At 38.9% G+C, this 25402-nt stretch overlaps 1 protein-coding gene across 8 annotated transcripts in view; it reads right to left on the bottom strand.

Annotated features, from left to right (window-relative positions):
• The window catches only part of ULK4 (unc-51 like kinase 4), a 386015-nt gene that overhangs the window by 239431 nt on the left and 121182 nt on the right, over positions 1 to 25402 (bottom strand). For all 8 annotated transcript variants that reach the window (XR_012667172.1, XR_012667171.1, XR_012667173.1 and 5 more), the window contains 4 exons: positions 24615 to 24742; positions 9481 to 9614; positions 1592 to 1713; positions 1237 to 1293 (listed from right to left, as the gene is read on the bottom strand). Coding sequence is in view for 5 of the 8 variants with exons in the window: in XM_048838838.2 (XP_048694795.2) it covers positions 1237 to 1293; positions 1592 to 1713; positions 9481 to 9614; positions 24615 to 24742 (441 nt within the window). In the remaining 3 variants the exon portion in view is untranslated. The remainder of the gene's footprint in view (positions 1 to 1236; positions 1294 to 1591; positions 1714 to 9480; positions 9615 to 24614; positions 24743 to 25402) is intronic.

The following is a 25402-nucleotide window of genomic DNA, read 5'->3' as shown; positions in this document are numbered from 1 at the left end:
AAAACTAGCTGGCCAATTTATTAGCTGTATTCGGGAAGCCAAAGAGCTTGGAAAGTGAACTAAAATTGATATCTCTCTTACACACTTGAGGCAAGTTGGCAGGACAGTAGTGAGGAAACTTGCACTACAGTTGCATGAGCTGTAATTGATCTGTGGATAAAACAGAGGACTTTGATATCTACAAAGGTCAATCCAGCACCTTTCATAAAAATTAAATTCACTTACAAAAAGTTCAAGAGAAAAAAAAACGACTATGCAGCTTCACTTTTAAAATTTGGATTATTTTTTCTTAATTCTAATGCTCATCATTCTAAAAAACAGTCTTTATGAACACTATCTTTTCAACCACAGACAGGTGCGGCTACATCAATCTCTAAGGAACAAGAAAAAATGAAACCGTAATCTAACCAGTCTACAGTGAGAGCTTTTGCAATCTACCATGGGAATAAATCACTAATTTAAACACTTTGTTGAAAACGTGTCCTTCAAAATATTTTGTTTGATCATGAAGTGCAACTTTTAAAATACGCTTTTCTCATTTGATAGTGGCTATCACTTTTATACTAGAAACTAAAAATACAATTCAGAAGTACTACTTCATTTTAACTACAGTGCTGTATGGCATATTTGAAATCCAGTACAGTTTTTATTGTTCATGTCAAAGCTAGACAGCAGATGCTGAACATGACAAATGTCTTAGCTCTCTAGTTTATGCTGCTCAGCATTTCATCAACTAAATATAGTGCAAATGTACTGGCAAGGAGAAAAAGATAACATAATTCATGTGGGTCATATCCTTAAACTAGAAAAAGCATGTGTCTTATTAAATATGACTGAACTGAAACAGGGTATTATAGTTTATCTTTCATAGCACTTAGCAAATTATGCATTTATCAGAAATTATACAGTATGCAGAGCAGTACACTCAGTTATATGAAGCTTCTAAATTATCTTTTTCATTATTTGAATGACCTTCATGACTTTTGATCTTAAATATGATTTCCATGGAGAAAGACATTGTATTAGGTTTTTGTCTTTTAAGCAAATATACTATTGGAAGACAATAAATTTTCTGCTAAGAACTCAAATTTAATATAGTCAAAATAAAAAAGTTACATCAAAAAAAGACAACCCCACTTTTATTTTAACTATCCTATATATTGTATAAGATTAATTCCCAGAAGTATACACATTCTTGATATACAAAATGTTAGTATAATTCAACTTGTTACTTACAAGCAAAGTTCCATAGTTAAAAAGAAACTCCTCGGTTACAATCTGGGGACGGAATACCTATTTGAGCAGAGTTTTGGCATAAGATTAAATAATTAAAAAACATGATAAATGTAGCATATTTTACAGTGTGTTTAAAAAAGCAGAACATTTATTTTGCTTTTATCATTAGAATTGTCTAAACATAACTTCACAAATAGGGATCTTCATTCTGTCAATGGGAAATCCCACTGACTTCAGTTAAGCTGACTTCATGTAAAGAAGACAGAATTTGGCCTAGTCCAATTACAATCAACATAAAGTGCATTTAAGGAGCATACGGTGGGTTATATTGTTTTCTAATTAAAAAAATAATTACCTGGGATGCCACAAGGTGAAGAACCACCGGCATCATGGGAAGGCACATCTTCAGCTGTTTGGCCTGAGTTGTTGATGGATGTTTACGTCCAGAGACATTAGCTAGAGCACCAAGAATATCACCTGTAACACACAGCAAATGTGCAAGATGCATCTCAGTCTACCTCAACATAATTAGTTTAATTAAACAAAGGGGCTATTGACATTTTTTCTCATGTAGTCTGTATGAAGTTTCCCAGGCTTAACCTGAAGAAAAACTAATTCTGATTGTTCTTACAAACTGAACTACTTAAAGAGGGTTTGATCCTGCAAAGTGCTCGGCACTCTAGACTCATCCAGAAAAAAACACCTAAAAGTGCTTAACTTTAAGCACGTGAGCAGTCCAATTGATTTCAACTGATGCTTGCCAGTAAGTTGCTCTGATTCATGTGGATTTTCAAACAGAAGATATTCCTTTCTTCTCTAGACAGTAATTCAGAATGAGCGGCAAGGGGCATATCTGTTATCCTAAATGAAAATGTTAACCAGTTATTGCCAAAAATACTAACCTTTAGTTTCACAGTCTCCCACTACTGTGAGAAATTAATTTCTCCTTCATACCAAATGGGTGTAAGTGACAAACAAGAAAGCTGAGGCTGATTACTATGTTTGTCCTGTTTTATGCCAGTATAATTCCACTGATTTCAGTGGAATTATTTTTGCATAAAACTGGAGTAGTACGGTGGCATGCACGCTATTTTTCAAGGCAAGCAGCTGTCACTCAAACTTCTGTAACCACACTAACTCTGAACTCCACACTCCCCTAAAACCAAGAATAATTTCTGGTCCCTGGAAACATTTGTAAATCAAGACTCCATCCCCTTCTGAATCCCAAGGAGTCAAATACATATCAGAATGAACCATAGGAAACTTGTGCAGTCTAGCCAAGTTTAGCAATCAAAAGTTGGAGAAGCCTGTTTAGCAGCTTTCCGTAAGATATTAGAAAATAGTGTTCAGTGACCTCACTTTAAATCAGAGTTCCCAAACTTTTTGCCTGCATGACCCCATTTTGAGACAATGTTTGCTGTGACCCCAGACAGCAACAATGCAAGACAGCAACCAAGGAATTCAAGGAATTTACACATCAAGTACATTATTTAATGCTCTAATGTGACACATAGACTTGCGTGTTGCAGCACAGCTTCTCCAAGTCCAGTGGCGTGATAGAAATTTCACATTTAATCTATGATGTAACATCAACAGAAGATCAATACTGAGACTTGATGGACACAAGTGAGCCGAATCCAGCTTCACAAAAATATGTGCTCGCGAATGGCACCATCAGTTTCAGAATATTCACACTTGGTAGGGAATCAGAACTCCAGGAGAGAAAGTTGGGGATAAGTTCCTCAAAAGAATCCACTGCAGGAAATTTCAATGAGCTATTTGATTTCAGCTGCTGGCAAATCCATGGCATCAGGCTTGCAGTGAAAGTGGTTTTGTACCGAATCATACTTTGTCATGTCCAAGTTGGGGGAAAAAGGATGCAAACTTTCCTCCATCTGGCTGAGATGCTTAGTCATCATCACCTGTGTGGGAGGCTGAATAATTTCATTGTCAGCCAGGAACTTGCAGCAGACACACAATGAGTTACAATGATTCTTTATCGAGTGCCAATAGTGTACTCAGGGTGGCATAAAAAGAAAATATGGGCTCTGCCTTAAGGTACTTACAATCAACTGCAGATTCCCATCTCAGAAAAGGCTAGCACAGGCTCCTACCAGCTCAGGCAGAGAGGATGCTTTGTTGATAAAGCTGCTGCCTACTGAAAAGGATCTTTTCACAGCCAACATGTCCAGACCTGCTCCACAAATACTATGCCAGGAGGCAGCCATTTTACAAAAATGGTAGCCTCTACACAACATGACCTCACATGCACTGTATCCACGAGGCCACGATGTGAGGAGGCCGCCATTTTGTACGTCAAAACGTCAACCTCCTGCCATGGCATTTTTGGAGCAGGTCTGGAAACGTTTGGGGCAGATAGCACCCTCTCACACAACGAATCTGGTCTGTTGGACCCACGACCCTGTCTGCTGATAACACAATGCCTATTGGGGTCGCAACCCACTGTTTGGGAACTGCTGATTTAAATTAAGAAGGTTTTGGATACTGAAGTCTCATATTAACTCTAATCATGTGCAAGATACTGTGTACAATTTCATATACTTTAAACACATATATACACAATGCACACCTAAATTATTTTTGTAGGCTGATATTTAAAAAACCTGAACTCTTGAAATATAATGAATGATTTCCTAGCTCCACTCAACTGAATGGCAAAACTGCCAATGACTTCAGTGAGGCCAGGATTTCACCCAGGATTTCTGGATGATAAAAACCAACATTTTCAAGGAGCATATAATTTTTCTGGAATGTACTTTCATAAAAGAGAAGTGGATAACACAAAGTTATCCAAAGCAACAGGGATTCTTGTGAGGGACAAGTAAAAAATAAAATAAAAAGGATAGTTAGCATGAGTCAATGAGGGAGCACAGCTGAGTTACCGAAAATGTGTCTCAGGCACAACTAGAGAGAAGGATCAAAAATCTGATCATAAAGGGGAAGATTGTGGTTCAAGAACCAAGAAGTGTGTGAAAACCAGCAAACTCCACTCTGATTGATCTTGTTTTATATGAACTGTTGTCTCAGACAAACAAGAGGCCTTCAGCTTATACATAAAAATGGAAGCGGTGGGCAGGGGAAAGTCTCTGATTATATGCAAAGAAAGAAGAAAACTCTCAAAGCATTGAAAATATTCATTTAATAAATTCTTCCCTTGAATGTACATATATTTCCTGTTTTTCCAAGCCTATAATAGAGACACTTAACAATTAAAAACCAGATTCTGCCACCCTTATATGCAGTTTCAGAGATTTTAAGGCCAGAAGGGAACAGAGACTCAACAGACCTGTTCTTTTGTACATAACAGGCCACAGAATTAATTCATATTAATTAGCTGAGTAGTATTGGTAGTTTATTACTCGAATGCTCCCATTGACTTTAATACTCAATGTACGTAATGGAGGCAGAACCTGACCTTAAATTAAATTAAAAGGAGAGATGTGCAAACAATTCTATTCCAAATGCAATGCACTGTTCATAAAAATGAATGTATTTCCCATCATTTCTCCAGTAATGTGAGCCTCAATAAATAGTCCTAAATTTTAAATATGTACTTCTGGTTTTGAATAATTAAATTACAATAATATGACAAAGCCCTAGTTGTGGTGAATAAGAGATGCTGAATCTACCTAACTTGTTATTCTGACTTTCCATATTTTACAATGCATACAGGGTCATCCTGCTGCCAAATTTTGCATTAGATAAATAGGTACATATACCTTATTATTTCAGTATGACTGTATATTTATTATATAGGAAATACCTAAAATGCTACAAATACAGAAGTAAAGTTATTTAGTTAACAAAGGCAAATGGCAATTTAAGGCTGACCACTCTACTATTGATTTAATCTAACTTTTTAAAATAAATATTTGAAATCAATTTCTATTTTTTAAAATCTATTTGGTTTATAGCTACATCTGCTGGAAGAGAATGGGATTAGAAGGGAGTTTAGATAAATATATATTAAAAACTAGCAAACATCAATTTCCAACTCAGAAATGTAACTGCCTTTAATTCATTTCACTTTGCAAAGTGTCTAACTTTTGACATTTTTCACATGAGGAAATAACTTTCACCCTGAATCAGAACATATTCTTTCATTATCCCAAACAGGTAAAGAGAAAATATTCTCTCATTAAACTAGAGATCTCAAAATTAACCTTAATAAAAGCCAACCACAAAGACAACCCTCCCTTCACACAAAAACAATACAACCCCCTCTCCCCAACATTAACTGGAGAAGGAAAACAAAGGGGAGAACTTACGTTTGATGTAAACGTTGTCCAAAATATATTATCATCATTATTTGCATTACAGTAGTACCCAGAGACCCCAACTGAGATCAGAGTCCCACTGTGTTAGGCAGTGTACACACATTCAGAGGGAGGGGGGGCCTCCTCAAAGCATATACAGTCTAAGGCCCCGATCCTGCAATTGACCATACATAGTCATCTGATATTTAGTTACTTAGGAAAACAAAGAACAGATGTGGTTTGAGGGAGAAACAAAATATTACATGGTCTTTGTAAATAGATGACTTTTAAGCCTACCAAACTTTGCAAGTGCTACCCCTTTTTTTTCCCCATTACGGAAAACAATAATTAGCGTATAGTGAGAAATAAAGAAAGAGTCATTTCTTGGACAACGTAGCCGACGAGTTTTATTCCTCTCCTCTGCCTGGTGGCTTTCAGAGGCTCTGGCCTTTGCCTCCTCTCTCTTCTCCCTTTACATCCATACATTTGGGGGATCTAATCTGCTAACAGAATTTTTAACTGCCATCTTTACACTATGACTCACAGATTGACCTCTCCACTCCTAAAGTATCTTTCTCCATCCAATCCCATATGCTAGCCTCGCTTTGACATCTCCTCTTTCTGGAAGTCTTGCAGTCAAACTTGTACTTAACATCTTTCCTCACAAACACTCTCCACTACCCACATTCTCTGTCAGGCTTGATAACCCCACCATTCTCAATCCTCTAACCTGGGGATCATTTTTGTTGACTCCTCTTTTGCCTTGCATATCCAGGCTGTGCCCAAATTTTGCCATATCATCCTCCAAGACTTGTCTAAGATCTATACATCTTTTCTGCTCAAACAGCCAAAACTCACCCAGCCCCTCATCACATTTTATCTTTTTTGTATCAGCTTCTTTTCTCTGGGCTCCCTATCACCCACATCTCCCTATCCAGCCCACACAAATTGCTGGTCAAATGACCCCTGTTTGAATCCCTAAGTTGACTGCATCACCATGTCAAATTCAAACTTCTTTTGTTCTCACCTGCAATTCCCTTCACAGCTCTCTGCTCGTCTTCATTTCTTCTCCTCTCTTATTGCATTGCCCCCCACCCTGCCTTGTCTGCTTCTCACAAAATCCTACCTCAGTATCTCCTTCCAAACTGTGCTTTGTGCCTGGAACTATGTCCCAGAGAACTTTGGCTGTTTGAATAGAAAAGTCATTAGCATCTTATCCTTCAAAACTCTCCTCAAGACCTATAAACGTATTAGAAAATTAATGATCGCTTCAGGAGAAGATTGGGATATTTGGCACTTCTTATATAAAGTATGTTAGAATAACTTTATTGAAAGAGCATTCAAAGGTTAGGAAATACCAGAATTAAGATTGTGCAAACTTAATTCAACTCCCTTGAGCATTATTATACAGTCTAACTATATGATCACACATGAGGTATGTGTGGTGAAAGTTGCTCTCTGTAGGACCCGAGCTTGTTTGTGCTAAAAATGTGATAATGCATTTAAAGTCGTACCATTATGCACCTGCACACACTGTCCAAATAATGCAAAGACAAACTTAATTCTGGCTTTTTCTAACTTGCGTGCTTGGCTTTGCAACCTCAACAAAAAAGGTAGCTTTTTGTAATTTCCTACGTTTTTAAAAAAGCAAACTGAAAAAACAAATACTATCATGTGGCATCTACCAACACTCACATAGGTCCTCAGAAGGATTGGCAACTTTAGATCCACCACACAGACTTCTGTCACTTGAGCTAACAGAATAACTGATAGCAATAGTAGGTGGCCATCCTATATGTGGATTGGCAAGAGGGAATGAGGTGCCTTGCCAGGGGTTTCACAGATATTTTCTGACAGAAAAGAAATGGTGACACTCAGGAAGCTTGGGTTCCATTCCAGGCTCTGGGGGGAAGTGTGTCTAGTGGGCACAGACTCTTCTGACTGTTCCCCCCATGCTTGACCTCTTCTGTCCCATCTTCTCCAACCTGTCCCAATCCTGTCTCTTCCCCTCCCCGGCTCTTCATCCCAGTCCCATTTTCCTTGCTTAGTCAGTCCCAGTCTCAACTCTTATGTCTTCTTACCCCAATCTCCACCCCACTTCAAGTCTCTCCCACTTCCCCCCACCCACCCATTCCCAGTCTTCTTACCCAGCCAGTCCCAGTTTCCGCATTCCAGCTCCTCATCCGATCTGTCTCTCCCCTCCATCCCACTGGTTCCTAGTCCTAGTCTCCATCCCCAAACTTCTCATCCAGTCTCAGTCCACGCACCACCCTCTCTCCAGCTCCTTTCCCCACCCAGTCTCCTCCCTCCCTTGATTCTTGGTCCCAGTCCCTTAGTTCAGCCATCTCAGTTCTCCTCCCACACCCCAGCTACTTGCCAATCTGGCTCCTCAACACTACCCTACCCCACACCTGCTCCTTGTCGCAGTTTCCCGCTACTCATCTGATGTCAAATGTTCCTTCCCCAGCCAAATGTCTCCCAGTCACCACCCTTTCCCCTCACTAGCTCCCAGCACCAGTCTCGCTGCCAACTCAATCACAGTTTCCCTCCCTCCCAACCCCTCTAGTCCCAGTTTCACCAGACTCCTTGTCCCAATCCCTGGTCCATGTTTTGTGCCCCCAGTATTCAAGACAGACAGCATCCTCCTCCACAATAACTGGGTGCCAGGAGAGGGGTCACTGAAAGCACAGAAGAGACAGGCTTCCTGCTTTCAGTTCCAGGGACAGCCCCAATCCCTTTGCAGGGAAAGTCCGGCTTCACCTCTGTAGACCTGGCATAGAGTATGCTTGGTTGCTGTATGGGGATGGTACACATGCAGTCTGGTCAGCACCAGGACCTGAGAGAGGCACATGTTCAATGAGGTTGGACTGTTCAGAAATTAGCTGCTACAATCAAAAAAAGTCTCTACTAAGGACATGTGAACTGTGATTCTCCAATGGCTTATAATTTGGCCAAATTTGGGTGGATTTTCATGGGGCTAGCACAAAGCACACCCTGACTCAAAGACCACTCCCAGCCAAATTTGAAGTCCCTGCTCCAAAGCATGGGGGCATTAGAACTATTCAAAGAAGAAATGGTGAGAATTTAACATGGACAAAACAATTATTTTTCCCTGTCCTCCTTATTAGAGGCACCTGAACTGTATTGGCTGTAGTTTTCTAGAAAAATTCATCCTGAAGCAGAAATCAAGCATGTAAAATTTCACCCCAAAAGTTTTAAAAATTATAAGCAACTGAAATCAGGGTTTTACAATGGACAACCTTAATAGGTGGTGCTACCTGCCCCAACTATAACTATATACATTCTCACATAAAAGTATATACACTTATATATGCAGGGGTTCTCAAACTGGGGGTTGGAACCCATCAGGGTTTCACGAGGTTATTATATGGGGGGTCGCCAGCTGTCAACTCCACCCCAAACCCCACTTTGCTTCCAGCATTTATAATGGTGTTAAATATATAAACAAGTGTTTTTAATTTATGGGGGGGGGGTCGCACTCAGAGGCTTGCTATGTGAAACGGGTCACCAGTACAATAGTTTGAGAACCACTGACTTACACATATATGTTTATATAATATATACAATTGCATCTCTCTTCTTCCATGTTTTGTAGGTCACAGTTATACTGTAAGTTTTGGGGGGCATGGACTGTGTCTTTAAAAATGTTTATACAACACTTAGCGTAATGGAGCCTCAGTCTTGATTGGGACCTTGTGTGCCACCATGACTGAAATATTAAATAAAAGAAAACATTTTTTCAAGATTCAAATGCAAAGTATTATGTGGTCACAATATAACTGAGAAATTTGATGAAGCTAACGCCATAAACAGTAAATGAGGGAGAAAATATCTTTCTACTTACCATTGTCTTTACTCTTTAAAGAGAGATACTTAAATGTTCCACAAGGGAGTGAGGAAAGAAGACAGACAAAAATTATTTTCATAGTCAGCCAGCTGAATTTACCTAGAATTCCTGGCAGCTCCTGCACAATGTGATAGATGAGAAGGTCCAGGCATTTTGACAGGTATTCATTGCCGCTTTGCTGCTCTTTTCCAGGTGTAGTCTTTCTGCTGTCTCTTTCAATGTACATCACCAATCTACAAATAAGCAAGTGCAAAAGATTACCTCTTGTGACAAAAAACTGATACTGTATCTCAAAATGCCACTGAGGCAAGCACTTCCAGATTTTTATCTTTAAAACAAAGTTTATTTTAAAAACAACAACAAATGTTTCTATGGGGAACTACAGATAAACCAAATACAATTAGCCAAATTAAACTCTGGTGTAAGCAAGTACAACACTATTAGTGTAAATGGGGATATAGTGCTTACATGAGGAATGAATTGGCCCTTAAAAACTGAATAGGAGATTCTAACTTTAAACAGTCTATATTGAATTGTAATGCAAAAAAAATTGCTTAACCAAGGCAGCAAATTTTCAATTTGTGTATCTAAATATAAATTTGAAAACCTACTTTTTAAGTACTTAAAAGAAGTGGTGTGATTTTCAGTGAAGCCACAAATCTCCCAAAGTTAATGACATATACAAGTACTCAGTACCACTGAAAATCAGGCCACATATGTGCACCATTGGACAAACAAAAATTTAAAAAACCAAGAGTCAGATTATGCCTGGCCACTGTATAGGTGTGCAACCTGTGAGGGAGAGCACAAGACACTTCTGCCTCCTTGCATCCCAGCATTAGTGGCCAGGAACAACTGCAACCTCTGTTTGCTCCCTCCTAGTACCCCGGTAGTGAAAGCCACCAGAAAGGCCACAGCACTGATTTTCTTCCACAGCACTTGTTTATGGAGTTGGCTGCAGACACAGAGATGTGCACACCCTGTGCCATTCTAGGGAATGGTGCAGCAGGCATACATCCCTTGTGTCCCTGTGGGCTCCTTTTTCAGGCATGATCCCTCCCAGAGCTCATCCGCAACGTGGGCCAGAATCAGGATGGTCTCTTCCAGCATGCTCCAGTATAGGAGTATATTTAGCTGTAATAAATAATAATACGCATACTCAAGAAGCCAGAGTTAATGACATATATTTAAGACCAAATTTCTCTGTGGAGATGAAAATGGACTGGATTAATTTACACATTTGTTACATATTAAATGTTTCAAATTCTTAATTTGTTCAGTCTAGAAATTATGACAGCGAGCTTTGAGTAAGAAATAGGATTGCCAATTTTGGTTGGGTGTATTCCTGGAGATTTCATCACAACAAAAGATTAGTCTTTAATTCCTAGAGACTCCAGGCCAATCCTGGAGGGTTGGCAACCCTAGTAAGAAATTATTTTAAAACTATAGTTTAGCAGTAGGCTTTTGGCATACTGGCAGGGAAACATTAATTGCCAATGGATTGGATCTGTTCTCAGGATTTTTAAAAAGGACCGTTTTCAGCTCTCTTAATCCATCCCATTTCTTAGCCACTATTTTTAAAAAATAAATAAATAGATGTGACAGAGAGGCCCCGTGGTGGTTCACTATTCTGTGTAGTCTGTATCAGCAATTCTTCTCAAGCCTGACAGACTCACTCTATGCCTATCATGCTACTGTCATAATCTGTATCTAAAAGATGTTATAAATCATTTGAAAACTAATGACACACTGGTGATGAATATCATTGTAAAATGTATGTATTAACATTATATGAGGAATTATGGATACTCACTGATATTATGCTTTTTTGAAGTCTGTGACCACACTAAGGGAGAAAGAGGTTCTCCCCCAGACAGGAGGGAAGGTAGCTACCTACCTGTCTACTATAAATTTAGCAAAAGATGTGACCAAAGTCAAAGAAAAGCATTTTCACAAGCAAGGTAAACAAAGCCATCAGGAAAGGAGTACTTGTGGCACCCTAGAGACTAACCAATTTATTTGAGCATAAGCTTTCGTGAGCTACAGCTCACTTCATCGGAAAATACAGAAGATGTTTTTATACACACAGGCCATGAAAAAATGGGTGTTTATCACTACAAAAGGTTTTCTCTCCCCCCACCCCACTCTCCCACTGGTAATAGCTTATCTAAAGTGATCACTCTCCTTACAATGTGTATAATAATCAAGGTGAACACTACAGTGCTAATAAACAATGGTCACATAACCACCACCCTATACCGGAAACCTACTGACCGCTATTCCTACCTACATGCCTCCAGCTTTCACCCTGACCACACCACACGATCCATTGTCTACAGCCAAGCTCTGCGATACAACCTTATTTGCTCCAACCCCTCAGACAGAGACAAACACCTACAAGATCTCTATCAAGCATTCTTACAACTACAATACCCACCTGCGGAAGTGAAGAAACAGATTGATAGAGCCAGAAGAGTTCCCAGAAGTCACCTACTACAGGACAGGCCTAACAAAGAAAATAACAGAACGCCACTAGTCGTCACCTTCAGCCCCCAACTAAAACCCCTCCAACGCATTATCAAGGATCTACAACCTATCCTGAAGGACGACCCAACACTCTCACAAATCTTGGGAGACAGGCCAGTCCTTGCCTACAGACAGCCCCCCTACCTGAAGCAAATACTCACCAGCAACCACATACCACACAACAGAACCACTAACCCAGGAACCTATCCTTGCAACAAAGCCCATTGCCAACTGTGCCCACATAGCTATTCAGGGGACACCATCACAGGGCCTAATAACATCAGCCACACTATCAGAGGCTCATTCACCTGCACATCTACCAATGTGATATATGCCATCATGTGCCAGCAATGCCCCTCTGCCGTGTACAAGGCAAACTGGACAGTCTCTACGTAAAAGAATAAATGGACACAAATCAGATGCCAAGAATTATAACATTCATAAACCAGACGGAGAACACTTGAATCTCTCTGGTCACGCAATTTCTGATCTCAAAGTGACTATCCCTCAACAAAAAAACTTCGAAAATAGACTCCAACGAGAGACTGCTGAATTGGAATTAATTTGCAAATTGGATACAATTAACTTAAGCTTGAATAGAGACTGGGAATGGTTGATTCATTATAAAAAGTAACCTATTTCCCCTTGTTTATTCCTCCTCTTGCCCCTCCCCCCCGTTCCTCAGACGTTCTTGTTAAACCCTGGATTTGTGCTGGAAATGGCCCACCTTGATTATCATACACATTGTAAGGAGAGTGATCACTTTACATAAGCTATTACCAGCAGGAGAGTGGGGTGGGGGGGGAGAAAACCTTTTGTAGTGATAAACACCCATTTTTTCATGGTCTGTGTGTATAAAAACATCTTCTGTATTTTCCACAGTATGCATCCGATGAAGTGAGAAGCTCACGAAAGCTTATGCTCAAATAAATTGGTTAGTCTCTAAGGTGCCACAAGTACTCCTTTTCTTTTTGCGAATACAGACTAACACGGCTGTTACTCTGAAAGCCATCAGGAGAGCATGTGAGGAAATCTCATTGGGGGATGGAGACTGTGCCCTCAAGAAACCTTTCTGCTTCCTGAAGCAAGGTCAATGAACTTTGGGAAGATTAGAGATAGATATATAGCTATATAGATATATAGAGGCGGGGGGGAGAAGCCATTTTGGCATCCTTCACCTGAAGGGACAAAGGAACTGAGCACTTTGAGGGGTACTGGCCAAAGAGTATGGTCAGCTATGCTGGAAGAGACTTGGTTAGAAACACTTCTTTGAAAAAGAGGGACTCAGGTGTTAGTCTTAGAATCATATTTTTACTTTTGTTCGCTTGTAATCCTTTCTATCTTTAGTCCTTATACTTGGTATCACTTAAACCTATGTCTTTTTGTTTAATGAACTTGTTTTATTTTTAGTATAAACTAAGCCAGTGCTTTGATTAAACAGAGTGTCTGCTAACCCCAGTTAAGCTAATAAACTGCTGGTTACACTTTCTAAGGGATCAGTGAACTTAACTTTTGTAAGTGTTTAGTGAGCACTACAAAGCAGATGGTTTAAATGGAAATTTGGGACTGCGAGGGTGTTGGGGTCACCCTGCAAGGAGTAGCCAAGGCTGGTGAAAGCCAGAGTGAAGCTACTGTGCTTTGAGCCTGCTGCTGGTGACAGGGCGCTGAATCAAGGCTGCACAGGATTACAGGGCAGACAGTGACTCAATCTCTTACTGGTCTGGGTTGGACCCAAAGTGCCACATTAATACAGAAATCAAAATGTGTCCTTGTCTAGGATGATGGGGGGAGTAGGAAGGAGAGAGAGAAATAAGTGATCCATTCAGTAACCATTTACTTTTTCTCACCACAGGAGCCCAAAGGCAGCAGATCCAGCTATACTTGCCAAAGGTTCTAGCTATTTTCCTTAGACTTTAGGTATGATTTATTCAATTATGGTCAATTTTGATGAAATAAAATACATGTTAACTATTCAAAAGCCCATCTCATCAGTCAACTCCAACTTTCATTATATATATATGATATGTAGTTTTATTAGACATTTTCAGTTGCCTTGAATAATTAAAACAAAATAAATTAAAGTTGTTTAAATATGTTCTTTCATTGAGAGAGAATATGTTTAACCAAATATTAAGTATGAGAAACATGAGTATCATATTTTTCTTTAAATATTCTTGTAAATTTAGTTTGAGTGAGATAGTAAGTTTAGAATTGTCTACACATTATCTAAACAAGCTGTTGAGTGAAGGCTAGCACAATAAGTTTGATATATATTTATATTTTAAGAAAGGAATTCTCTCTCGCAAAATCCAACATAAAGAGTGTTTGAGAAGCATCAGATGTGTGTTTACTTATTTTGGGGAAAGTGAAAAGTAAAAATACATGTAAAGCTCCTGAGTATGGCCAGCTCTCTCTCTTCATGTGCAAAACCCTCCCCTTTTCAAAGTTATGTTCTTCTCTCCCACAAAAAAGCCAAAGTTGACAATTGCTTCCAAAAAAGACCACCAATATTTCTTTAAATTATTTGATAGCACTGATAGCAACTCAACAAAATCCTGCCAATTCCCACATAAGTACAGTCAGCTTTAGGGAAGTTTACTGTTCTAAAGCCCTAGGCAAACATTCTCCCTTCCTTGCAGTCATCCACAGAATAGGGTTGTCAACTTTCTAATTGCAGAAAATTGAATACCCCTTGCCTGCCCTGTGCCCAGGCCCCACCCCTGCTCTGGGTGCAAGGGGGGGTGGGTTGGGGGTGCAAGAGAGGGCTCCAGGCTGGGGTGGGAGGGGTATGGGCTCCAGAGTGGGTCCAGAAATGAGGGGTTCAGGGTGTGGGAGGGGATGAGGGCTCTGGGCTGAAAAGAGGTTCAGGGTGCAGGGGGCGCTCCAGGCTAGAGCCGAGGGGTTGGGAGTGTGGCAGGGGCTCAGAGCTGGGGCATGGGAGGGGGTGCGGGCTTCAGGCAGCCCCGGCATTTCCTGGATATGGAGGAAGTCTATGCAGCTCACGAAAAGCTATGGCATGTCCCTCTGGCTCTGAAGCGGAGGAGCAGCCAGGGGACTCAGTACACTGCTCCCGCCTGCAAGTGCTGCTCCTGCAGTTCCCATTGGCCAGGAACCCTGGCTAATGGGGGCTGTGGAGCTGGTGGTCAGGGTGGTGCCTGCAGGCGGGAGCAGAGCATGGAGCCGCCCTAGCCACCCCTCCCTGTCGGAGCCAGAGGGACATGCCATCCGCTTCCTGGGAGCCATGCGGAGCCAGGTACGGAGTCTGCCTGCCATGCTGCAGCCAGCCGGACTTTTAGCACAGCCGAGAACGGAGCTGCCAGGGTCCCTTTTTGACTGGGCATTCCAGTAGAAAACTGGACGCCTGGCAACCCTACCATAGAATGATTTACCAGAATGTTTTACGGTCCCAAATAAACACCTGTTCTGTTTGTATGGCAAAGTTGGGCCTACAAAAGTATCACACTTATTCCATGCATAACAAGTATATGTGTGCCACGCAGTCAAAGGGACACAAAGTGAACAAAGAAATGCCAGAATTAATAAAATAGACATGGCATTAACAGTTAGGATGAATTAATCATTCTCTGAGAAGTTGGGCATGCAAATCAATTCAGCTTCCTGGCTATATTTATGGTACGTTGTGTCCTATCACTCCCCTGTAAGGCAACCTAAGGATTATACAGAAAACAATCGAAGGTTTCAACCATTTTTCCAACACCACAACCTAATATTATTTATAAGTTCTTAATCACAAATAAATTATTCCCTTAAATTTTCTGTGTCTGAACAGAAAGATCAGTGATATAATTCTGGGTAAATTTATTTCCTAGGTTTAATGTAATAATAAATATTTGTTTTATGTACTCAAGGTACAAAAACAACAAATAAAATAAGTATTTTCCTAGAAAACTGGTTCTACTTTCCAAAGAAACTATAATTTCTGGAGATCAAAGTTGTACATTTTGGGGGGCAACTACATTATTAATAGTGGTCAAGATTTTCAAAATTGGGTACCTAGAGATAGGTTCTTAGTCCAGTTATAGGCATCTACATAAATGGTCTGATTTTTAAAAGTTTTGAACATTTATCAGTTTTCACTGAAGGTTTCAAACAAACAAACAAAACCCCTCTCCTTTTTTCTCCAACCTAAGGAAAGAACTCCACCCCAAGAACAACTTTTTAGTGGATAAAATGAAGTGAAGGTAAATAATTTGGAAGACGTTCACTAGAAACAAGGAAAAATCCTTTTAAAATATAGAGTATGTAAAAACAAATAGACATGACAGCTCAGTATATTATCCAGAAAGGAAGTCAGATATTGTACTCTGATAGTCTAATAGGAATTTCAGTTTTAGGAATCTACTGTAGTTCTAGACTAATGTGCAAGTCCGGTCAAACCTTTATCTCTTGTGCTGCAGGGGGAGATTTTGGATGCAGTGCAGCTGACATATGCTCCCAGAAAGGGAAATAAAAGTATGGAAATTATCTATAAACCCCCTGTTGGTACAGCAAATGAAATAAGCTCTGAACTGCTGAATATATTTCATAGCAGGAAAGTATGAGGTTTTTATGAATTTGAAAAAGTTTCAAATCTTGCTTATTATTCACCTAGATAAAGAGACTTGACACAAAAAATATGAAGAAATCTCACACTTAATACTTTTTGTTACCAGATAAGAATAATACAAAATAAAAGGAGTTAAGATGAAACTAAGGACAGTCTTAAAAGTGAGGTACATGAATGGCAGCCCTAAGCACTGAAAACCTGCCCACATCCTGCGGACACAACTTATGTGGTACTGAAATAATTTGGTGGCAAGCAGCACTTTTCTGCAGGGTGGATAAATCAGCACAGTCAAAGTGAATCTAAATCAGAGCAGCAAATAGTTTTCATTAACTAAGACTGGGATTTTCAAATATGTTTAAGATTTATGCAACCAACTCCCATCATGTTCAATGGGAGTTGGTGCATAACTGCAGTAGGCCTCTCTGAAAACCCCAACCTCATTTCTCAGTAATAATTTTTATACAGCAATCATAGATCCACCCAGTGCAGTAGATGGCAAGTCATAGTGGCCTAACGGGAGTGCTCTGACCTGGCAGGTAGTCTACATTGCCATTTAAAAGAGTCTGGCAATGACTCCCAGACCTTGTCTTACTCTTTTGGAGGGCATGCTTTGTAATACTCACAGAGGGCCCTGCAGCCAATTAGGAGTTGCACTGACAGGTTCTCTCAGAGTTATTTCTATTTCCCTAGGTAAGAACTTCAAGAACGGGGATTGTAAAGGAGTGGGAAATAAGGATATTTTCCTAACTCTTTCAGGACCAGAGAAATACATCTTTTTCCAATAAGGAAATATAAAGTTGCACCAGATTTCCTTCACATCACATATACGAGGAGAGCTTTTAAATCACGATTTGTACAGTTTCTGATATTATTCTTATATCTTTTACTAATAGGAATTGTACGTCCATTTCACTTGGCTGAAATGCACCCTTGTGCATACAGTCAGCACAAAGCCTATGCACCAGTTAATACCTCTTACATCCTCAAAAATAAGGCTTAAGTGCAATTTAAGGTATGATGGCCTTACCAGGCAGCATGAGACTGTGAGGCAGGCCTTGGAATGCAGTGCACGTCCCTGGGTCGCCCTGTTTCAAGAGTCAGCCAATAGGCTGGACCTCAAAAAAGAGGGCTTTCAATAGGTAGTCTTGGTCCCTGCAACAGGCTCTTGGGTTGGCTAGCTAGGGCTGGATGGCTCTATGATGGCATGAAGAGTGATGGACTAGAATAATTCTGTTGGCATTCTGAAGAGTTCAAGGATCTATGCAGTCAGTTTATGCAATAATCTTTCTTGACAGTCAATAAACCTAACAAAACCTGTGCTCATTTGTCAGGTTTACTGACTGTCATGTTTAGGATTTGAGCAGTGAAAAGGGTGAAGGTAAGTAACAGAGGGAACACTGAGGACCTTCCCCTTTTTCACTGCTACCAGGACAGTTTGACTTGACACATTATCCTGCTATGGAATTTATACAGTTGCGACTGACTGGCCAACAATACAAGATGCCTTTATTTGTCATCACAGACCCCTGCCATTCACAAGTGGTACACAGGGCTGCACATTGCACATAATGGAATTTTGTCCTTAATATTCAGTTTCCTTTCTTTATATCTCCATTACTTTCATTTTCAGGTAATATACTGTATGCTCCCTGCTACAATACAACTGAGTTTACCAACACTGAGCAACCATAAGTAATTTGCACCTACCAGCAATTTTTAATGATTTTACCATGATTAGTGATGCAAAATATTTTCAATAGGAAAATTCAATATTTTTACATTATATGCTGCAATTCTGCTCAGACTTACATTTTTAATATTTAAACAAGGAACATTATGATCCTCACTATTTAATTTGGTAATGAGTTATGAGAAAAAGTAATACAGCAATTACATTGGCACTTATGACATGATTCCAAAATAACCATGCTATTCAAAGCAGAATACAAAGCATGTATTGCCTTACGGTCTGTTTAACTGAAGAATAGCTTTAACCTAAACTTTGCCTACCAGAACCCCACAAAATCTTAGCTGTTGCAATGAAAATTAGTTGGGTGTAGTTAATCAGTAAAATAATGACTGCCTACGACGTGAAGAGATATTTTCATCAACTGAAAGAGAAAGCCATGATCAAACAATGAGAAAATACATGCACTTCTAGAAAACACTGAGAAACAACTTGTAAAACGCTTCCAAAATAATCACACAGCACAGGTGCTTGCCCCATAATTTAACACTGTATTAAATTGCATGAAAACTACATGTATGGTGATACTCTCTAATGGTCAAGCAAATGTCTGTTTTAAGTCCCAATTATATCAGAAGCTATTTTTAATTTGTGTTTTACATCAAAACCATGGGTCCTTAAGCTAAATAGGGACCTGAAATTAACTTTGGCCCTGATCCTGAAAGATTTACGCACATGTTAACTGCATGTGTTATAAGTAGTCCCATTGAAACCAATGGGTTAATTCGTGGAAGATAAAGTTAAGCAAGTGTATAAGTCTGGAGGATAGGGTCCTTTTTAAAGATCTGGAAATAATGTAGCTTGAGTAAATATAATTGCCCCTGTGCTTGGAGCTAAGCTTGGTAATATAGACAGGATGTGTGGATAAAATATTTTTCTGACAGTTTTGTCAGATTCAGAAGTCAATTTAAGAAGTATAATTTTAAAAAGTACTATCCTCTATTGCTTTTCACATAATCTGTAGGATATACTTAAAATAAAAACGTCAATTGATCACTGAATCACAAAGAGATGCTTAATCAAAATAATACTACAATTTAATCATGGGAGCAGAGGATTACATTGGAACATTCTTATCTGCTTGAAAAAACTTTCTTGCAAGAATCAGGAAAGTACTTTGTGTATTTATTTCATGGATGAGTGCTACTGGTTTAGACTTTAAGGTATATTTTCTGGATGCCCTGTCAACAGTGGTTTACATTAAGACACACATAAGATAGGGGTGTCTTTGATTATAATGTTTATTCAATTGCCTAGTGACCCACAGGTCATAGCCAACCCATGCTTCTTAAATTAGTGTTACAATATTGTTTACCTCAAACTACATAAAGGTGGTCACTGTTGGTCTACCAGAGATATTCTTCTGATGAAGTATCAAAACTACAGTATATGAAAACTACATATTTAAAGGCAATATACTGTTTTATGAAAAATTATTTATCAACAGTGTAGATAAAGATGTTAGATGTATACATGTTGTATGAAGATTAAAGCACTGAAGCACTGGCCTCCATGCTCACAAAATCAAGACGACAAAAAAAGTGGGTTGCTGGTGCTTTAATTCTGGTCTTAAATAATTATTTTGTCTTATTGCTAGAAAATGATATAACAATAGCTCATTTTATCATAATCTTCTATAGCAGATTTATTAAAGTAATTTATAATATATCCCACATCAATGTGTGAGCTGAGATTTCAAAAATGTAAACAAAACTATTGCCAACAATTTACTTAGGCTCTTCCACCCATTTAAGTAATCGGATGATTACAGACCCAGAAATGTCTTGCACCACAGATCTAAGGCTCTTGCCATCTGTGAGAGAAATCAATTTCTAGAACCAAGGATTCTTCATTAAGAATCTTTCCACACAAGGCCAACTCTACAGACAGGTAGCAGGAGTAAATAGGATCAATAACTACAGCAATGATGAGGGTGCAACCTCTAAGGCCAGCCAAAGACACTACCTACCAATCCAGCAGCAGCAATTGAACCAGTAAGACCCAGATAGTACTGTTCCAGGAGACAAATGGGAGAATACTTCCTCAGTAGAGGGAGCAATCGTAATTCCTATCAATTCTTCAAAATGTTTCCCTCTACCCAACACCACCAACCCTGTTATTCTGGATGAACAGGACCCTGTGTCAGCTAAGGAGGAGGAAAGCAAAGAGAATGGAGAATCAAGGTTGATTGAGAAAGACACAGAGCTAAGCATTATCAGCCTACTAATGAACCTGAAGATGAAAATGTCTCATGATCTCTACCAGAAGCATCACATACATGCTGAAGATTGCAGAGAAAAAGGTGGTGTGCAACATCTCCTCATTTTCATATTGCATCCTGGTCCTAATAAGGACACCAACAAGACCAAAGAGTGGACTACATTAACTTTTTGAAAAAAATATTTCATTTTAGGACTATGACACCTGTCGAATTGTCTAACCAACATTTTCACAAAATGGTCTGATTGTTTTTTTATTAAGTAAACTAATGGTTTGAAAAAAACTTGGGAAGTGCTTACAGCATATTATAGTACACTTTAAAAACAGAGAGCTGATGTGGAGACATTGAGTCCTTATTTCTTTTGACTTATGTCATATTTATTTGATGTACCTTCATCTGAAGTGAGACAAAGTGCAAGTCAAGAAAGAGGCCATACATCACATAACAGAATGGCAAATGCAAAGAAATGGGAAATAATAGCTACAGGGAAAAAAAGGTCACTGTGGAAAAAAAAAGTATAAGCAAAAACAAAAATCAATTCATTATATCAAATACTAACACCACCACTACACTGTCATTAGAGTACTCTGCTATCATCCATTTTAAAATCACCAGCAGTCAAAATGTTCTAAGGCTAATAGCACTGCAGCAGCAGCTGATTACAATGCAGCTAAAACGTTTTTAGAGTACTATAAATCAAGTGACAGATACCTGTCACAAGACTATATTATTATGTCAAAGCAATCTCTGTACTGTATAGAGTACTTTAGTGCCATAGTAATGATGGAATAGGTTTACTCTAATCATCATTGACAAAAAAACTAATTCTGTTGTACAACAGAACTTTACATAGATACATAGCTATTAAGGTCAGAAGGGAACATTATGATCATCTAGTCTGACCTCCTGCACAATGCAGGCCACAGAATCTCACCCACCCACTCCTGCAATAAACCTCTCACCTATGTCTGTGCTTATTGAAGTCCTCAAATCATGGTTTAAAGACTTCAAGGAGCAGAGAATCCTCCAGCAAGTGACCCAGTGCCCCATGCTACAGAGGAAGGTGAAAGACCCTCAGGGCCTCTTCCAGTCTGCCCTGGAGGAAAATTCCTTCCCGACCCCAAATATGGCGATCAGCTGAACCCTGAGCATATGGGCAAGATTCACCAGCTAAATACCGAGGAAAGAATTCTCTGTAGTAACCCAGATCCCACCCCATCTAACATCCCATCGGGCCTATTTACCATGAATAGTTAAAGATCAATTAATTGCCAAAATCATGTTATCCCATCATACCATTTCCTCCATAAACTTATCGAGTTTAATCTTAAAGCCAGATAGGTCTTTTGCCCCCACTGCTTCCCTTGGAAGTCTATTCCAAAACTTCACTCCTCTGATGGTTAGAAACCTTTGTCTAATTTCAAGTCTAAACTTCCTGGTGGCCAGTTTATATCCATTTGTTCTTGTGTCCACATTGGTACTGAGCTTAAATAATTCCTCTCCCTCTCCGGTATTTATCCCTCTGATATATTTATAGAGAGCAATCATATCTCCCCTCAAACTTCTTTTGGTTAGGCTAAACAAGCCAAGCTCCTTGAGTCTCCTTTCATAAAACAGATTTTCCATGCCTCAGATTATCCTAGTAGCCCGTCTCTGTACCTGTTCCAGTTTGAATTCATCCTTCTTAAACATGGGAGACCAGAACTATAAACAGTATTCCAGGTGAGGTCTCACCAGTGCCTTGTATAATGGTACTAAAACCTCCTTATCTCTACTGGAAATACCTCACCTAATGCATCCCAAGACCGCATTAACTTTTTTCACAGCCATATCACATTGGCAGCTCATAGTCATCCTGTGATCAACCAATACTCCAAGGTCCTTCTCCTCCTCCGTTACTTCTAATCGATGCGTCCACAGCTTATAACTAAAATTCTTGTTATTAATCCCTAAATGCATAACCTTACACTTCTCACTATTAAATTTCATCCAATTACTATTACTCCAGTTTACAAAGTCATCCAAATCTTCCTGTATGATATCCCGGTCTCTCTCTAAATTGGCAATACCTCCCAGCTTTGTATCATCTGCAAACTTTATTAGCACACTCCCATGTTTTGTGCCGAGGTCAGTAATAAAAAGATTAAATAAGACTGGTCCCAAAAATGATCCCTGAAGAACTCCACTAGTAACCTCCCTCCAGCCTGACAGTTCACCTTTCAGTATGACCTGCTGTAGTCTCCCCTTTAACCAATTCCTTATCCGCCTTTCAATTTTCATACTGATCCCCATCTTTTTCAATTCAACTAATAATTCCCCATGTGGCATGGTACCAAACGCCTTACTGAAATCTAGGTAAATTAGATCCACTGCGTTTCCTTTGTCTAAAACTTTGAAAGACTTATAAAATTACCTAACATATATGAAACAGTAATCATGTTACAATGGACACATCTTTGTATTTAAAAACATAAATGGGGTGCTTCTGAAAGGTACTAGTGGTGATAGCCCTTGAGAGTAAAAGACCTTTAATTATTTAAGGGACTGTCACAGTATGAATAGCAACAATGCAGGCTTCCCCAGACCTCCCAGTCACAATGGTTTTGCATTTCTCTGGCAAGAATGGCTGAATGGGTGCCAACTGTGGTATCTGGGTTTGTGATATGTATACCTATCCACAGCATTCAGACTGAGATCAATTAATTTTAAGTACTGATATTGGACAGGGCTGAAACCAGTACTGGACAGGGCTGAAACCAGTGACCTAGAGATGAAATAACAATAAAAACATTATTATTTCTCAGGTACTTTTCTTTCATCGGTCTCAAAGCCCTTCGGAAAGTGTCTGTGTAACAGGTTCTGTTACAAATCCTGTGTCAGATTACCTCCCTTGTCCAGGTATCCAGTTCGCACATAATTAATTTTGAAATACTCATTTAGAAATGCACGTCTTTTAATGGAGTCTTTTTAAGGTACAGCATAGACTTTGAACTAGCAAATACTAGTTTACAGATTTAGTAAGTTTAACAACTAACTCACAAAAACCCCTGCAATGATATTAGATTTGATAACTTGGTTAAAATAAAACCCTGTCTAAAGTAGACTGAACAGCATTTCTCTTGAAACTGTGGAGATATATGCAGTGTTGCCTTAGGGTTGTTACTACTCTGACTTTTGTATCACTTGCCTCAATTCGTGGTGAACTTTTCCCTTGTATCAATTGTCTTTTACCACCAGATTTTATAGTTTGAAGCAATATAGTGCTATATGCATTTCCTGTCTGTATATATTTTATCTTTATCAAAGTATTACTAAAGAGGAAATCAAGACACAAATTTTGCAACTTTTACCAGACTTGCTATAAATTTCACAAAACAGTCTTTAAAAATGCATGAAATACTCAAATCATTTTTTAAAAATAGTCAGCCAGTTAATTTCTTGCTACTGTACTTCTAGTCATTTTGAAATAGCTGTATGGTTCGCTCACAAATCTAGGAGACACTTAAGTAACTGAAATATGCTGATGAATGCCCATTGATACATATCAAAGAACATCCATTATCCACACTGGGTCAAATAAATATTCAGGGTCCAGAATATTACAAAAGTAACTGTCTCCCCATATAATGGCCCATTTCTCCTCTCCCATCCCACTGTAGCTATCTCATCATGTGAGCACCAGAGAAATGTTTTAGTTTCAATCAGTTATCCTGTCAAGGGATAAATTGTTCGCTAAAAAGCTACCGTTATGTTTAAAGAAATCATAATATATGAAGAAAAACAGTTTGGCAGTTCAATCAAGTCTTTACTGCTGCTGTTAGTCATAGCTGTTGTTAATCATAATGGTTTATAGTGTGTATTGGCCCATTATCTATTTTGTTTTGTGTACCATGAAAAAAATATTAGAATAGAACCAAGATTCACAATGTACATAGCTTGTCCCACCACTCTCCTCACAAAAGTGGCTCATTTGAAAGTATTATAAATAAAAACCTGATATATGATTTATTTAATCTGGTGACAAAAGCCATCAACGTTTTTCCTCTCATAATATGCTAATAATTATTTATAAACAAGTAGAGTATGAACAAGTATAAACTGATAGAGTTTACAGAGCTAAACTTTGAAAATACACACTACATGTCTAATTATAGTCTCCATTATCATCTTACCTTGCTTGGCAACTGAGCAGTAACATCTCTCTGTTATTAATTAAAACCTGTAACAGGACCAGAAAGGCTTTTGCTCTAATGGAAGTTGATGGACTTTCAAATAAACGGATAATTGTAGTCACAAAATCCTGGGTGGGAACAAAAACACAAATACTGTTTATTGAACAACAAAGTAGCTAAATAACATTGTCCATTAGCGTATACTCATTTTAAATCATTCTGGCACAATAAATATGCAAATATGTTTGGATTCAATGTTAGGTAAAGCCTTTTCAGAACATTAAATTACAGCTCAAAATCCCACATGATACTGTTGAATAAAGGAGTTTTGTCCTAGACAGATAGGCCAACTGCAAAGCGGATATGTGCAGCGTTCCGAGGGCCAAGGTTAACAGACGTTTTCTACTGTGTTGGACCCAAAATAGGACATATCATTTAAAACACAGAGAAACCCATAATGAAAAAGTTATTTCATCTTAACAAAAGACATGACAAAGGATATTTTAAACACAATAGTTGTTTTAAAAGAAAAGTTGTAATTTTAAAAATTGCAAAAAATAAATGCTTGTCTTTCCTCCTAATACTATGAAATTTAGTAGTTTACATACTACTTTCCATGTGAGCTAGAAAATCGTAAGCTAATACAAATAAAAAAACATTTGTTTGATGTAACTAGAGGCTAGTGAAGTATACCGCATACTATGTGGCACATCAGACCTAAGTTACATAGCAAGGACCCTGAATTTAAAAGAAAACACTGTTTCCCTCTGTAACCATGCCTGGTATGG

The sequence above is a fragment of the Caretta caretta genome, chromosome 2 (genome assembly GCF_965140235.1).
Source record: "Caretta caretta isolate rCarCar2 chromosome 2, rCarCar1.hap1, whole genome shotgun sequence".
Taxonomy (NCBI): domain Eukaryota; kingdom Metazoa; phylum Chordata; order Testudines; family Cheloniidae; genus Caretta; species Caretta caretta.
The sequence above is the reverse complement of the archived record's forward strand: the minus strand, read 5'-3'. Positions and strand labels throughout refer to the sequence as shown.